The sequence below is a fragment of the Colobus angolensis genome, unplaced genomic scaffold, assembly GCF_000951035.1.
Source record: "Colobus angolensis palliatus isolate OR3802 unplaced genomic scaffold, Cang.pa_1.0 Scaffold149, whole genome shotgun sequence".
Lineage (NCBI taxonomy): Eukaryota > Metazoa > Chordata > Mammalia > Primates > Cercopithecidae > Colobus > Colobus angolensis.
Window position 1 is genome coordinate 1,775,791 of NW_012114588.1, and position 16,961 is coordinate 1,792,751.

At 46.5% G+C, this 16,961-nt stretch overlaps 1 protein-coding gene across 5 annotated transcripts in view; it reads left to right on the forward strand.

The window, feature by feature from the left end:
• The window catches only part of PEX14 (peroxisomal biogenesis factor 14), a 164,720-nt gene that overhangs the window by 20,554 nt on the left and 127,205 nt on the right, over positions 1-16,961 (forward strand). For 3 of the 5 annotated variants that reach the window (XM_011935790.1, XM_011935791.1, XM_011935794.1), the window contains exon 2: positions 6,490-6,537. In XM_011935790.1, the coding sequence (XP_011791180.1) occupies positions 6,490-6,537 (48 nt within the window). Of the gene's footprint in view, positions 1-3,119; positions 3,150-6,489; positions 6,538-6,571; positions 6,932-16,961 lie in introns of those variants that run through there. The other 2 variants (XM_011935795.1, XM_011935792.1) reach the window with 2 other exon arrangements.

The following is a 16,961-nucleotide window of genomic DNA, read 5'->3' on the forward strand; positions in this document are numbered from 1 at the left end:
CATTCTCCTGTCTCAGCCTCCTGAGTAGCTGGGACTACAGGTGCCTGCCACCATGCCTGGCTATTTTTTTTTTTTAATTTTTTTTTATTTTTAGTAGAGAAGGGATTTCACCGTGTTAGCCAGGACATTCTCGATCTCTTGACCTCGTGATCCACCCTCCCCGGCCTCCCAAAGTGCTGGGATTATAGGCATGAGCTACTGCGCCTGGCCATGTGTTGAAATTTTTGATTGGATGCTGGATATTGTGAGTTCAGTATTGTTGAGGTTCTGGTTTTCGTGGTCTTTAAAGAGTATTTAAAGCTTTGTTCTTCTGGGCAGTTTTTTTATGGTTTAGTTTTATTATTTTGAGTTCTGTTTTTTAGCTTTGTTAGAGTCGGTCTGGATAATCTTTAATCTAGGGATCATTTGACCTCCCCTACCAAGATGTGGCCCTTCTAGGTCTCTCCTGAATGCCCTGTGAGGACAGTCCAGTCTGGCTGCTTGGGACTCGTGATTCCTTAGAGTTCTAAAAAATGTTCAGCTCATAGCTTCTTCATCACTGTGGAGTTTCACCCTATCCATGCACACATTTTAGTATTCAGCAAAGACTTGAGAGAACATTCAGGCAGATTTCTGAAGCACTTTTTCTGCATAGCTCTTTCTTTCTGAAGTCTGTCCTGCAGCTTTCAGCTGCCTTGGCCTCCCTGAACTCTCATCTCTGTCTCTTGAACTCAGGTGGACTGCATGCTCTGCTGGGGATCCCCCTCTCTCTCCTGGGTCTGAAATGTGTCTCCTGGAAGGAAGCTAGCGTGATTTGAGGGCTCAAGTAATTTGTTTCTCTGCTTTCAGGGATCATAGTCCTGCACTGCCTGCTGTCCAATGTGTACACACAGCGGTTTTATTTATTTGGCTTGGTTTTCTAGTTGGTTACAGTGGGAGGGCAAATCTGTTCCCTGTTACTCCATCATGACCCGAAGTTGACTTTGAACAGAGGAGTGACATGAAATAACTTATCATCTCCTCTAATCCTGAATGTGAGGTGGTAGTATTATTCCCGTTATTTCCATAGATGAGGAAACTGAGGCTTAGAGAGGTTGAGCAGCGTACCTCCAAATCACTGAGTTTTTTTTTTCTTTTCTTTTTTTTTTTTTGAGATGGAGTCTCGCTTGCAGTGCAGTGGCGCGATGTCGGCTCACTGCAAGCTCCGCCTCCCGGGTTCATGCCTCAGCCTCCTGAATAGCTGGGACTACAGGTGCTGCCACCACGCCCGGCTAATTTTTAGTAGAGACGGGGGTTTCACCGTGTTAGCCAGGATGGTCTCGATCTCCTGACCTTGTGATCCGCCCTTGGCCTCCCAAAGTGCTGGGATTACAGCGTGAGCCACTGCACCCGGCCTCACTGAGTTCTTAATGCCACAGCTTATGTACTTTCTGTCATGCCACTGCATCTCAAAGGATATTGGTGGGATTGAATCTTATTCCCAGCAGAAAACTACACAGACTAGCTTAGGACATGTCTGGAGTCACAGTCACTGGGCAGAAGTGGGATGTGTACTCCTAGACCTGGAGCTTCTGCCAGTTGCTCAAATCCGTGAGCTTGTTCTTTGTTGGGCAGCAGGTCAGGATCTGGGAACGCCTTCCAGTTGGGGAAGGTCAGAGCCTTGGCAGCAGGAGTGAGAGCACCTTTGTCTCTACCAAAAGAAAAGCATTTCTCTCTCTGCCGCCGTAGTCTTTGCCTGACTTGTTTTTTAAAACGGTTTTCTGCCTTTGCTTTCTTCCCTTCCTGCTCTCCCCATTCGGGCCTCTGAGGATCCCGGGCATGGATTGCCTTATATCTGTTTCTTATATTGTTATAATACATGCCTGTGGGTAGTTTCTGAGCCTTTTTTTTTTTTTTTTTTTTTTTTCTTGAGACAGGGTCTTACTCTGTTACCCAGGCTGGAGTGTAGTGTTGTGATCACAGCTCACCACAGCCTCAACCTCCTGGACTCAGTTGATCCTCCCACTTCAGCCTGCTGGGTAGCTGGGACTTACAGGCGTGTGCCACCATGCCTGGCTAATTTTTGTGTTTTTTAGTAGAGACAGGGTTTTGCCATGTTGCTCAGGCTGGTCTTGAACTCCTGGGTCCAAGCGATCCTCCCGCCTCGGCCTCCCAAAGTGCTGGTATGAACCACCATGCCTGGCCTTGTTTTTTTTAAATCATGGACTACCCTGTGAAGATTTCTAGGATCAGTTGGAGATGGGGTTTTGCTGTGTTGGCCATATGTTGGCCAGGTTGGTCTTGAACTCGTGACCTCAGGTGATCCACCTGCCTCGACCTCCCAAAGTGCTGGGATTATAGGTGTGAGCTACTCTGCCTGGCCTGCTTTAATTTTTTAAAGAGCTAGTATTGTGGAAGATTTTTTAAAAAATAAGTAGTACTGTTTAAAAACACAGGGTAGTCCACGATTAACAAAATTTTTAAAAAGGCTGGGTGTGGTGGCTCACATTTGTATTCCCACCTTCAAACTGGGACTATGGCTCTGGGAAGCCATGACTTGAGGAATTTGGAGTGTTGCTGTTTCAAATTCCATGGTAGGAATTATGCATACACATGTATCCTTTTTTTGTTTTTGAGACAGGGTCTCACTCTGTTGACCGAGCTGGAATACAGTGGCACCATCATCGCTCACTGTAATCTCTGCCTCCTGGGGTCAAGGAATCCTCCTTCCCCAGCCTCCTGAGTAGCTGGGACTACAGGATGCACCACTACACCAAGCTAATTTTTAAATTTTTTGTAGAGATGGGATCTTGCTGTGTTGCCCATGCTGGTCTCAAACTCCTGGCTTTAAGTGATCCTTCCATTGTAGCCTCCCAGAGTGCCGGGTTTATAGGTGTGAGCCATTACACTTGGCTATGCTGCTTCTTTCTTTTTTTTTTTTTTTGGAAACAGGGTCTCACTCTGTCACCCAGGCTGGAGTGCAATGGCATGATCTCAGCTCACTGTAAGCTCCGTCTCCTGGGTTCAAGCGATTCCTGTGCCTCTGCCTCCCGAGTAGCTGGGAGTACAGGCATGCACCTCCACACCCAGCTTATTTTTGCATTTTTTTTGTAGAGACGGGGTTTTGCCATGTTGGCCAGGCTGGTCTCTAACTTCTGGCCTCAAGTGATCGCCCACCTCAGCCTCCCGAAGTGCAGGGATTACAGGCATGAGCCACCATGCTCTGCTGGCCATACTTCTTATATGCTTTGAATATCCTTGGCAGAATATACAAGGAACGAGTGTCAGTGTGGGTCCCTTAGGGTTGGAATGAGAGAGAGGCTTTCTTTTTTACTTTTAATATTACATTTTTTAAAACAATTCATTTACATGGCTTATAATTTAAAAGATACTAAAGGGTATATGATGAAAGAGATGTATTTGGCACTGTGTACTGTTTAAAGTTCTTCCCTCTGGTAAATACTAGCTGTTCAAGGGATGAACTAATTTTAAGAGCAGTTCCTTGGTGAAAACAATTCATAGTGATTAGTTTTATTTTAGGAAGAAAGTTTTGGGTTAAGTCAGAATGGGGCTTCCTAAATACTAAAGCTGTTTGCTTTTGTGTGTTTTGTCTGGTCAAATAACCTACATTATTATTTATGGGGTAGCATTAAGGTTGTTGCTTAATAAAATGTGGTTTAAACAAAACTTGCTTATTTTGATTAAGTAGAAGTGTTCAAATCTCTGTAGTACCAGTTACTATCTGAGTAATCATGGGCAAGTTATTTAACTTCTTCTGCCTCAGTTTCCTCATCAGCAGTAATTTGATATACTTACTGTGAAAATTAAAGAAGGAAAGAGCTAAGTGAATGTTAGCACTTAGTATCTACCAAATGGAGTGGAGGAAAACCCTCAGGAAGATAATGAACTGAAGAATCTAAATAATCCATTCAGTTGAGTCGTCACCATTGTTCAGTTTTTTGTTGCCCATTCATTCATTTATTCATTCATTCAACAAATTTCTATTGAAGGCCTCCTCTGTGCCTGGCACCGTCCTACGCCCCGGGGATACAGTGACAAGCAAACACAGGCAGTTTCTGCACACATGGAGTTTATCATCTGGTGAGAGAGACAGGCCTTAGCCCGATAGTCACACAGATGTAAATTTGCAGGTCTGCTCAGGTCCTTGAAGGAGAGGCAGGTGGTCCTACATGAATGTGTCATAGGGAGATCTGACCTAGTCATGGATGTCAGAGAAGGAATGTTTCCCTGAGAAAGTGTCTTAGCTGGATCTGAAGGATGAATTAAAGGGAAGGAAGGGAAGGAAGGGCATGTGCAGAGGCGCAGTGACAGAGAAAGCAAAGGCCAGTGCGTCTGTAGGGGGCAGAAGTGGGGAATGTGGTGCCACTTGAGACCTGAGATGTAGTCAGAGTAGATGTTAGGCCTTGTAGGCCATGCTGCGGTTTTTCTCTTTTAAGAGCAATGAGAAGCCCTTAAATTTGTTGTGTTTACTGGGGTGAGTGGGTGGATAAGGAGTGGGACGATCAGATTCTCCTTTGGAAATGATAGTCTGTTTGCATCACAGAATATGAATTGGAAGAGTGTCAGCACTGATGAGAAGGCTGACGCAGAGGTCTAGGCAGGGGATTTTGGTAGATTGGACCAAAGTAATAGCAGTAGAGATGGAGAAAAACGAATGGATTGTTTCCATGGACTTTTAAATTTTTTTTGAGACAGGGTCTGGCTCTGTCATCTGGGCTGGAGTGCAGTGGTGTGATCACAGTTTACCACAGCCTTGAATTTCCAGGCTCAAGGGATCCTTCTGCCTCAGCTTCCTGAATAGCTGGGAGTACAAGTGCACACCACCACACCTGGCCCATTTTTGTATTTTTTGTAGAGATGAGGATTTGCCATGTTGCCCAGGCTGGTCTCAAACTCCTGGGCTCAAGCAATCCATCCACCTGGGCCTCCCAAAGTGCCAGCATTTACACTACTCTTCCATGAATATTGAGGAAGGAATATTGGCAGACTTGATGTAATGAGTTAGTTCTGGGAGCAAGGGAGAAAGAGCTGTCTCAAGATGGCCTTTTGGATTCTAGTTTACATCGTTTGGTGGTTTGTCCCAGCATGCCAAGAGGGAATGCTGGAAGAAGACATAGGTGGCAGAGAGGACTGTGAGTCTGCTCCAGGGCAGCTTAAGTCAAAGAAGAGGCAGGAAGGCAGTCAGATGTGTACCTCAGAGGGGCGTGGGCTGGAGCTCTAAAGGTTTGAACTTACCAATGTCTGGAGCTTGGGGAGGGCGGGAGGCAGGGAGGCAGGGAAAGCTTGCTCAGATTCCCTGAGACCGACCCTCACTTTCTAGATAGTTTCCTGCTGGCTGACCTCTTGTCCTGTGTGGTGAGGCTTTTGGGACAGGACTTCGGATGGAGGGATAGAGTCCTTCATCCAGCAGAGTGCTTGCCACTGTGCTGTGTGCCAGCTATGTGGTAGTAACTGGCATGAGGAATTCTTTGGGAACCCCTCTGTGGACTGGGCTTCTGTCCTTTTTCAAGGCAGCCTGGCACTTCCATCTGATCTGTAATAGCTGGGAGAATGGAGGCTGCAGGCTGTCTCCTGTGACACACAGATTTCGCTGCACTCGTCTGGATATTATCTGTAGATAGATGGCAATTGACCTGACCATCAGTCACAGTAAACTAATCATAGCTCACTTAGCATCATACCTGCTTGCTTTATTCTTTTGGAGATTTGTAAATTTCTTCAGAATCTGTCTCTACCTCTGCCTCTCCCTTTCTCTGAATTTTGGCCGGGTCAGTCAAGGGTCGAAGGTGCCTGTGAGGGTGAGGTAGTGGCCCCAAGGAAGAGGAAACAGGCTAGAGCCAGGGGCTCAGCTGCAGTGCTGCCTGCTCGCCTGGAGGTTGGTCTGCTTATATGTCAGCCTGTCACTAGCTTATTTCCAAGAAGGATGTAAGCCTGGGACTTCCTTTACTATTGTGGGGTGGTGTCCTTAGTGGCAGGGGATAAATAGGCACCTGTGTGGTTTACTGGCTTCTGGGCTCCAGAAATTAGATGCCCAGAGAAAATCCTGCGCGTGGGCAGCTGGGGCCCCCTGGTGGTGGAATCTGGTTCTCCACTGCTGCGCGGCTTTTCTTCCCAGTCCCCTGACGTTGGGGAGGTGGCAGAAAGAGGAGGTGTTGCGCTCTGTGTTCAAGCCTTTTCTCTGGACTCTACTCTTCCCGTGGATTTTGTGACGGTCCCCAGCCCTTGCTGCTCAGTAGGTGGTCGTGGGCCTTCCTGAGCAGAACCAAGCCTTGTTCTTGGAGTGCTGTGGCAGTGAACCCAGAAACAGTCTATCTTCCCTGCTGCATTGAGAGTCTTTGGGCTACTTTTTACAGGTAGTCCACTGCAGAATTCTCTCATGTCATGAAAAACCGGTGAGAGATGTGAGAAAGAGGTGCTAGCGTGCATCGTTTGAGAATGGAGCAGCTTTGGTTTTTTGATGTCCATTGGGTGGCACTGTGACCTTATTTTTGTTTCCATTTTTCTTTGCAGCCAAGCTCTACTCCAGGAAGTGAAAATGTGCTGCCTCGAGAGCCGCTGGTAAGTACCTAAGGTGTGGGTATCACTTTCTAGTAATTAAAATGCCACGTGAGTGAAAAGAAACCTTCTGTTTCTATGGTTCTGCATCAGTAGTGTCCCTTTAAAAGTAGCTGTTACCTGGAGACTGCCTCTGTCAGTGACCTCTGACTTCTCGCGTGCAGAGATGGCTGAGATCTCCCCTCAGTAAAGCCTGGTCTTTTCTAGAACTAAAAGCATCCACCCCAGATGGTCCTGCGCCACTTTGTTTGTGGCTGATCGATAGTAATTAGTGAGATTCCTGCGCCTGTGGGAGGCTGAGGTGGAGTGAGGTGGCTGGGCTTCTCGACTGTCTGAAGTACCCGCCCCCTGCTCTGCCCCTCAGGGTGCCAGTGCCTCAGTGGCCTTTAAAGAACAGGTAAGCGATGGAATTCTGGTTTTGCCTGGTGGGTAATTGTGTGATAGTCATTCCCAACACTGTCTTCTTACACTGTGGATAGGGAAGAGGCCTACTAAGCACTACAGGTAATTTTCTCTCCCATGTGCTTTTCATTTAGTGGCCAGAGTCCCTGGCTGCCCACCCCATTTTCATTCTTTTTTGCTTTTCAGGGCCTGCTGTAAATCCTCTTGGCTGGGTAGTAAGACTGGTTCTGTACAAACCAGATAAGTCTGATGGCAGAGCCAGCTCCGGGTTTAACTTTTCAGAGCTTTTCTTCCTGCGTAGCGATAGCAGGCGTAGGGCTGTACTGCCAAGGCTTTGTTTCAACAGGGCCTGTGGTTTCACCTGCCTTGCTTCACTCACCATCTGGCAGTCGTGGGAGGAGATGACGTGAGGGCCTTAGCGGGTATGAACATGTCTGAATTCCAGCGTGTACAAAGGCTTTCCCAGGCTAAGGGTGAGTTGTATCCAGTTGAGCTGTCTGTAGAAAGGCCGAGGTGATACAAGCACTGCCGGGACTGTTTCAGGGGAGCAGTGTTGTCATTTGTGTCACCTGCTGTTATGTCACCAGTTACGGGCTCATATCCCGGCACTCCCATGGTGGCCTCGTTTCAGTCTTTGATATTGCCCAGATCCTTCCTTGAGGTCATGGTGGTGGGAAAGCCAAGGAGGCCCTGCCTTGCCAGTGTCTCAGGACGTCTGCTGGCTTCCCTGGGGCCTGCCTCAGTGCCCCTCAGGCCGAAGTTGTGGTGGTTTGCGACTAAAGTACAGATTGGACACCACAGGCTGCGGCAGTCCTCTCCTTCCTCTGTCTTTTCCAATTTTGATGTACCCATTTAACTGATCACGGGAAGACTGGCCAGTCCATCTTTTGGGGCTTGATTCGACAAGCTCTTTGGGAGCCCTGAGCAGTTGGCCAGCTCACTGATTTCTGGTGTTTGGAGCCCTGCAGACCCCTTGCTCTGCTGCTGTTTCTGTGCCCTGCTCTTCCTGCTGCACTGTGCATCTGCTTATTGGTTGGTTGTATTTTTATTTCTTTCTTTTCTGGGAGGCCCTGAGCAGTCTTCAAACCCTAGTAGCCTGTGATCGTCCAGAGTTCAGACTCATTCTCTCCAGGCCAACTCCACAATTACCTTATATTTAATTAATATTTTTTCTCCTCTTTACGTACTTGCTGCATAATTGCTCAGAGGAAAGAAAACACATAGCAGCAATTTATATATATATAAAAAAAATAATTAAAAAAACCCCGAAATAAACTCCCATCTCATTTGGGCTGATCCTATGAGTTGGGTAATTAGGCCCCTATTAAAAGGTAGACCCTTTCTCCTTCCCTCCCTTTTTTGTTTATTAATTTTTTTATATTAAACTCCCACAGTCTCTCAGTCATGTTCTTATTGCTTTTGGCCAAGCATTTGCAGCAGCCTGATTAAACGGGGGCACCAGCCGAGTCGCGTGGTCTTGTGTGAACTACTTCTTCCTCCTGGGAGTGGTGTTGGGAGGGTGTCAGGCAGAGGAGCCTGCTGAGGACTCGTGTGGCAGGACAGGGACACGGGATGGGCAGCCCCCTTGCACAGAAAGCCCCACAGCTCAGTGTGGTGGTTCATGAAAACACACAGCACTCAGCCCTTCCACAGGGAGGGCGCTTTCTCAGGCCATGTGTGTTCGCCGTCTCCTGCATGCTCAGCTTAGCTCAGCTCAGGCCTGAGGATGGGGAACAGACAATTGAGGAATAAAACTAAACCTTGTTCTCGAGTAATTCACGTATTTTACTTGGGGAAGAAAAGGCATTTATACACATGAAATAATTAGCAAACTGCACACGACTGTATGTAATTTTAGCAAATAACACAACATTGTGTATCATTTGGTGCAGAGCTGCCTGATTGGGCGTAGGAGAGAGCCCCCAGTTATTCAGAGAAGGAAGAGCTTTGCGGAGGGCGAGGGGACACTTAAGGATGGCTTTTGTGAAACTTGAAGCCAGGCCTCGAGGGATGGGATATTTCAGTGTTGGGGGAACACACTGCTAAGTTGTTTTGTTTTTGTTTTTATTATTATTATTTTTTCCTTTAAGCTTCAGGAAGTATATATTCTTTTTGTTTTTAACTGAATGTGTATTTTTCATAGAATTCCTTAATGGAAGTTGCCTGGTCTCTACACTAAAGGCAAACAATCTTATTCTTTGTCCCAGACTAGACGATCACTTTGAAATAATTTTTCCCCTTATTAAAAAAGTAAGTTACTGGCCGGGTGCAGTGGCTCATGCCTATCATCCCAGCACTTTGGGAGGCCAAGGTCAGGGGATCACTTGAGGCCAGGAGTTTGAGACCAGCCTGCACTAAATAGAGAGCTCCCATCTCTATTACAAATTTTAACATTAGCCGGGCTTGGTGGCTCACGCCTATACTCCCAGCTGCTCAGGAGGCAGAAGCCAGAGGATCGCTTGAGCTCAGGAGTTCGAGGCTGCAGTGAGCTATGATCATGCCACTGCTCTCCAGCCTGGGCAACAGAGCAAGACTCTGTCTCTACAACAAAACAAAACGAAAAAAGAATAAAAATCAAAGTAAATTACGACAGAAGTAGTTCTCTTTAGTAGTCAGTGCAGTGCAGGTGACATTGTGATGTAGTCAATATGTGCATGATTGTTTTGTTTTATTTGCTAGGCAAAGAAGACTTGATTTTCAGTTCTGTCCACTCTGAACCCTAAAAGCTGTTTTGAGATTTTGTGGTGAGAAATGTAATCTTGTAGTCTGTAAACGACACGTTCGTGTTTATAGCCAAACCCTAGCCTTGATTCTAGCAAAGTAGTGACGCTGCATCTTTCCTTTGCTTGCCCGTTAAATCCTGCCCCAATCCTGGCTTCCAAATCAAACCAACCCAGCAACATTGACCATCTCAGAGGAGTAGTTGCTCTCTAATATCATAATGTCATTAGGGCTGGAGATTGGTGAACAGACCAGTCTTGAGAAATTCTGCAAACTCCAAGTTGAAATTCTCTGTTGTTGACAAAACTCTGCCAAAGTTAAAATGGCTGGTTACTTTTTTCTCTTTATACTCTCTTCACTGAGCTTTGCCTGCTGAGCAAGGAGTTCAGACAGGCCTCCAGAGTACTGACCTCCAGCTTCCCCCAGACCTGTGAAAACCTGTGAATTTCCCGCAGACCCTGGTTTTCTAGCCACAGTTGTGTGCCTGTCCTCAGGCCCACAGAGTCTCTGGATCTGGCTCCTTGTGCTGTCCTGGCAGAACCAAATCCCTGCCTGGTCTATAGGTATTTTAGAATGAGCGGACAATTGTCTGCATGGGGTAATTCAGTTCCCATCTTGCTTGGATACTGAAACTTGGGTTAAGTAAACTTTTGAGGTTCCTACTTAGTCCTGTGATTTTTGGTTATTTGAAGCAAGCAGTAAATAAGGTTTGATTTACACATCTGCTCACTTGTTTCAACTCAGCTTCTCAGTGTTCAGCAATACTATAGTTCATCTACTTTACACAGGGCTTATGGGTTTTGGCTAAACTAGAATTTTAGCTTTTTGCTCTTTGACACCAAGTTCTGTCTAATGGATGAGTCCTTGGCCATCGTCTCTTCCTTTAACTTTTAGGTGTAGGTTCTTTTAGTTTTTTCTTTCTGTCATCTTTCCTGCATCTCTCCACCAAAATAATTCCAAAGTACAATTTTTTTTTTTTTTTTTGAGACGGAGTCTAGCTCTGTCACCAGGCTGGAGTGCAGTGGTGTGATCTCGGCTCACTGCATCCTCCGCCTCCCGGGTTCAAACGATTCTCCTGCCTCAGCCTCCTGAGTAGCTGGGATTACAGGTACGCACCACCATGCCCAGCTAATTTTTGTATTTTTAGTAAAGACAGGGTTTCACCATGTTGGCCAGGATGGTCTTGATCTCCTGACCCACCTTGGACTGCCCACCTTGGACTCCTAAAGGGCTGGGATTAAAGGTGTGAGCCACCATACCTGGCCCCAAACTACAGTTTTTTTAATAACTGATGACAGCAATTTCTACTTTATCACCTTTTTCTAGGATTACTATTTTTCTGGTATGCTGAATTCTTCAAAATAAAGACGCTCTGCAGTTGCAGATCTAGGTTGCGTCTCAGTAGTTTTGCTCTCCAAGTGCCAAAGTACCCTCAGGTTTCCTCCTGAGGCTCAGATGGTACCTTGTCCAGGGGGTTCTACATCATGTATTTGATCTCAGTCCTGGGGAATCTCATCTACCTTACCCCTGGGATACCCAAGATTTTCTCTTTGGTTTTCAAGCCAATTAACCAGAGGCTGGTAATCAGAAGGTGTATTTTGATGGATTCAGGAAGCCAATACTGTGATGTCTTTAAGAATTGTCAAGGCACGGTGGCTCATGCCTGTAATCCTGGCACTTTGGGAGGCCAAGGCAGGTGGATCACCTGAGGTCAGGAGTTCAAGACTAGCCTCGCCAACATGGCAACACCCTGTTTCTACTAAAAAAAAAAAAAAAAATTAGCTGGGTGTAGTGGCAGGTACCTCTAATCCCGGCTACTCAGGTGGCGGAGGTTGCGGTGAACCGAGATTGCACTACTGCACTCCAGCCTGGGTGACAGAGCCAGACTCTGTCTCAAAAAAAAAAAAAAAAAAGCAAAAAGAATAGCTACAGCCAGTTGCCTGTTTGCCTGTCTGCCAAAGACCTCTAACATGTATTCCTGGCATAGTCTCCTCAGTATTTGTATCTTTTGTAACTTTTATGGTTAGAATACTTTGGTGTACTTGTCAGCAGGTTCACTGTGGATAAGTGGTTCTCATTTTTTTCCCCACCAAAACATTTCTTTTTTAGAGATGGTGTTGCTCTCTGTCACCCAGGCTGGAGTGCAGTGGTGCAGTCTCTGTTCACTGCAACCTCTGCCTCCTGGGTTCAAGCGATTCTCTTGCCTTAGTCTCCTGAGTACCTGGGACTACAGGCGTGCACCACCACGGCCAGCTAATTTTTGTATTTTTAGTAGAGACGGGGTTTCGCCATGTTGGCCAGGTTGGTCTCGAACTCCTGGACTCAAGTGATCCTCCTGCCTTGGCCTCCCAAAGTGCTGGGACTACAGGCATGAGCCACCACACCCAGCCCCACCAAAACATTTCTGAAGAATGACATTAACATGCTCAATACGTTTCTTTGTGTGCACTCATGTATGCATGTATGTATGTGTATATGCATGTATATGACAATACATACGTATTTTATAACATTTAAGCATTTTGTGGGGAAACAAAATTGATTTTGATACTGTATTCATGAAAGTTTTTTTTTTTTTTTTTTTTTTTTTTTTTTCCTGAGACAGAGTTTTGCTCAGTTGCCCAGCCTGGAGTGCAGTGGCACGGTCTTGGCTCACTGCAAGCTCCGCGTCCCGGGTTCACGCCATTCTGCTGCCTCAGCCTCCTGAGTAGCTGGGACTACAGGCGCCCACCACCACGCCCGTCTAATTTTTTGTATTTTTAGTAGAGGTGGGGGTTTCACCGTGTTAGCCAGGATGGTCTTGATCTTGTGACCTCGTGATCCACCTGCCTCGACCTCCCAAAGTACTGGGATTACAGGCAGGAGCCACCGCGCCCGGCCGAAAGTGTTTTATAAGCACATGGGTAATGAAACCAACCATTCAGGGATTTCAGGAACTTGTCATTTTCCAGCAAAAATATATACATATGACAAACCTAATTTTGAAGTATTAAACATAATTATTTAAAAAGTCTGTAGTGGTTGATTTCTGTGCGGAGTTAGGTTTGCTGAAACTAGTTGTCACCTCCACCTCTTTTTCCTGCTCAGGAATGTCTGTCGGGATGCAAGCGATTGGGGGTGATATTATAGGGATAATTCAAAATCCGCTTTATTAATTTATTTTTAAAAAGCAAATCATTGGCTGAGTGTGGTGGCTCGGGCCTGTAATCCTTGGACTTTGGAAGGAAGAGGCGGGAGGATTGCTTGAGTTCCGCGGTTTGAGACCAGCTTTGGCAACGTAGTGAAACTTGTCTTTACAAAAAAATTTAGCCAGATATGGTGGTGAGTGCCTGTAGTCCTTGGGAGGCTGAGGTGGGAGGATTGCTTAAGCCCAGTGGGTTGAGGCTACAGTGAGCTTTGATCACACCACTGCACTCCAGTGTGGGCAACACAGCAAGACCCTGTCTCAAAAGCCACTCCCCCTGCCCAAACAGTCAATCATCTACAAAAATTTTGGTGCTTGAACCATTACTAGCAACATATTCATCAGGGTGCCCCTCACAACTGCTGCAGAGAAACTTGGGGACTAAAATAAAATATAAACCACGGATGGGCTCACGGTGCACTTCACTGAAGGTAACATTGTCAGCATGATCAGATCCAGAATCCTGGGCCTGAGATTTAGGCACTTTTCAGAGAGGAAAAAGTGTTGGCTAGTGTCTTTCCTCACTCCTCTCTCATCAACAATATAAAGGTGTCAGTGAAGAAAACGTTTCTAACACTAGTGTCCGTGTATACTGACTGCTAGCTGGGAGAGTGCCTGTGATTCCCACCTCCTCTGCCAGATCTGCCGAAGAAAGCTGGTAAGAACTGGATGCTGAAAGGGATGAATTTGAGCACAGCCTCATTCCGTTTCTGCGTGGTTATGATCTCTAGGCCACTAACTGATTTTGAAATGACTGCCTCTTTTTCCTCTGTCCTTCATATCACAGACAGCAGGTTTCTTGCATAGACTAGGCAGTGCCCTTTAAATTGTTTCCTCTTTCAGGTAAATGAAGAGGTTGCTTTCCAGTTTTAAGGTGCCCTTTTACAAATAATTATTAGATGAATCGAAACTCTTAGGAGTAATAATTAAATAAATGGAATTTGAAGAAGTTATTCAGCTTTCTTTATACTGTAGGTTCCTGGCTTTTATAGTAATGCTTGATATTTGCTGCTGTTCCTGTAATCAGGGGCCCTGACTCTTGGATAAGTGGGCAGTGTCCTTATTTTGAGGATGTGGGAACTGAGGAACTGAGCACTCAGGTGCCTTTTATCAGAGCTACTCAGTGATTGAGGAAATTCAATTTTCCCTCCCCTCCCCTTCCCTTTCCTTTCTTTTATGACAGGGTCTTGCTTATGACAGGGTCTTGCTCTGTCACTCAGGCTGGAGTACAGTGGCACAATCATTGCTCACTGTAGCCCCCACCTCTTGGGCTCAGGTGATCCTCCCACCTCAGCCTCCCAAGTAGCTGGGACTACCAGTGCATGCCACCATGCCCAGCTAATTTTTTAATTAAAAAAATTGTGTAGAGACGAGATCTCACTATGTTGCCCAGGCTGGTCTCGAACTCCTGGGCTCGAGTGATCCGATCACCCCGCCTCAGTCTCCCAAAGTGCTGGGATTACAGGTGTGAGCCACCACACCCGGCTTGGAATTCAGTCTTTGATCTTATCCCTAGCATCATTCTTTCAAAATAAAAAGTTCTGTTTCCTCCCTTTTCTCCTAGAGGTATAATCTTAGTGCTCCTTTACACGCCCTACCATTGCTGAAGATGTGATCTGCAAAACTTTTATCTGGGCAGGGGAATGCTGTTAAAATGTTTTTCTTTTGATTAAGATCAGTCATCAGTTTCAAAGAAATTTCATGTAAAAGTGTTTTTTTAAGTGTGATCTAAAGCATAGGTGTTCCATGGGGGCAGACTCAGGATAAATCTAAAAGCCCCCAGTTTGAAAACCATTGACTGTTGTGCTGGTTAAGATAACCAAGTACCCTGCGTGTTCCAGGAGAATCTTTTCTCTTTTTTCTTCTCTTTTCTTTTTTGAGACAGAGTCTTGTTCTGTCACCCAGGCTGGGGAGTGCAGTGGCACTATCTCAGCTCACTGCAACCTCTGCCTCCGGGGTTCAAGTGATTCTCCTGCCTAAGCCTCTTGAGTAGCTGAGGTTACAGGTGCCCACCACCATGCCCAGCTAATTTTTTAATTTTTAGTAGGGATGGGGTTTTGCCACGTTGGCCAGGCTGGTCTCGAACTCTTGGCCTCAAGTGATCCACCTGCCTTGGCCTCCCAAGGTGCTGGGATTACAGGTGTGAGCCACTGTGCTCGGCCCATTTTCCAGGATAATTGTAACTTAAAATATTTTAGCTCATTGTCAAACCGTGCAGACTGATTTTTGGCTTGAAAAATATGATCTTGTAGTTAGTCCCACTTCTGCGCTGTGAGAAACCGCAGGAAGATAAAGTGGTGCTTTGGAGAAGGACGTATTCACCGCCCTTCCTTCTTCCCTCCCAGCTCTCCTTTCTTTTATGGTTTGTAGTTATAACCGAGATTTATGCTTGTTGCTCCACAAATCTTCTCTCTGCCATTATGAGTTTGTCTGAACAGTCTAGAGATGGGGCCGACACTGAGTGATTCTTGAAGTAAATCTATCCAGGGGCACTCCTTGACAGTCAGAGGCAGAGAGGAGCTAACTCATAGCCCCCAGTGGAGCAGGAGTCTGGATAAATTACCCCTGTCAAGAAGAAGACATGCTGCCACTTTTGTGACCTCTTGCCTTCACAGTGACCCTGGGGGCACAACTCTCCTGTTTGTGTGCAGAGTGTGTGGGGCGGTGCTCTGGGTCAGTGATCATTCCCTTTACCCAGCTGTGTCTGCCAAGAGGCCTTTCTCTCTGTGTTGACCCAGCCAGCCCCATGGCAAGTGGGTCTTTAGGACCAGGGCCACTTTTTCCAGCCTTATGGTAGCAAGGAGTTGCTGGCAATCAAGCATACAAGTTGATCGATTCCTCTCCTCTCCTCTCCTCTCCTCTCCTTTCCTTTCCTTTCCTTTCCTTCTTTCTTTTCTTTCTTGCCTTTTCCTCTCCTCTCCTCCCCTCCCCTCCCCTCTTCTTGTTTCACTCTGTCAGCCAGGCTGGAGTGCAGTGGCGCCATCTTGGTCCACTGCAACCTCTGCCTCCCAGGGTCAAGCTCTTCTCCTGCGTCAGCCTCAGTAGCTGAGATTACAGGTGTGCGCTACCACACCCAGCTAAGTTTTTGTATTTTTAATAGAGACAGGGTTTCACCATGTTGGCCAGGCTGGTCTTAAAACTCCTGACCTCAAGTGATTTGTCCACCTTGGCCTCCCTCCCAAAGTGTTGGAATTACAGGTGTGAGCCACCACACCTGGCCTGATTATTTCTATAAATGGTTTCATTTAACTAGCATTTACTGATAGTGGATTTGGATGGAGAAGGAGAGTAAAGAACAGGTATTAAACATCTTTTAGGCTAGGTATGGTGACTGACACCTGTAGTCCCAGCATCTTGGGAGGCTGACACAGGAGGATTGCTTGAGCCCAGGAGTTTTGAGGTCAGCCTGGGCAATGTGACAAGGTGCCATCTCTTTAAAAAATACAAAAATTGGCCGGGCGCGGTGGCTCAAGCCTGTAATCCCAGCACTTTGGGAGGCCGAGACGGGCGGATCACAAGGTCAGGAGATCGAGACCATCCTGGCTAACACGGTGAAACCCCGTCTCTACTAAAATACAAAAAATTAGCCGGGAGTGTTGGCGGGCGCCTGTAGTCCCAGCTACTCGGGAGGCTGAGGCAGGAGAATGGCGTGAACCCGGGAGGCGGAGCTTGCAGTGAGCTGAGATCCGGCCACTGCACTCCATTCCAGCCTGGGCGACAGAGCGAGACTCCGTCTCAAAAAAAAAAAAAAAAATACAAAAATTAGTGGGGCATGTTGGCTACAGCCTGTAGTCCCAGCTACTCTGGAGGCTGAGGCAGGAGGATTGTGTCAACCCAGGAGATCATGATTACGGTGAGTCTGGGTGACAGAACGAGACCTGTCTCAAAAACAAAACAAAGTCTTTTCCCCCCTTTCCTATTCTTTTCCTTTGTTGTGTCTCGTCGTCTTGTGTGTACTTTGAAATGTTTACTTTTATTTTATTTTAAGTTTTATTAAAAATTTTTTTTTTTGAGACGGAGTCTGGCTCTGTCGCCCAGGCTGGAGTGCAGTGGCCGGATCTTGGCTCACTGCAAGCTCCGCCTCCCGGGTTCATGCCATTCTCCTGCCTCAGCCTCCTGA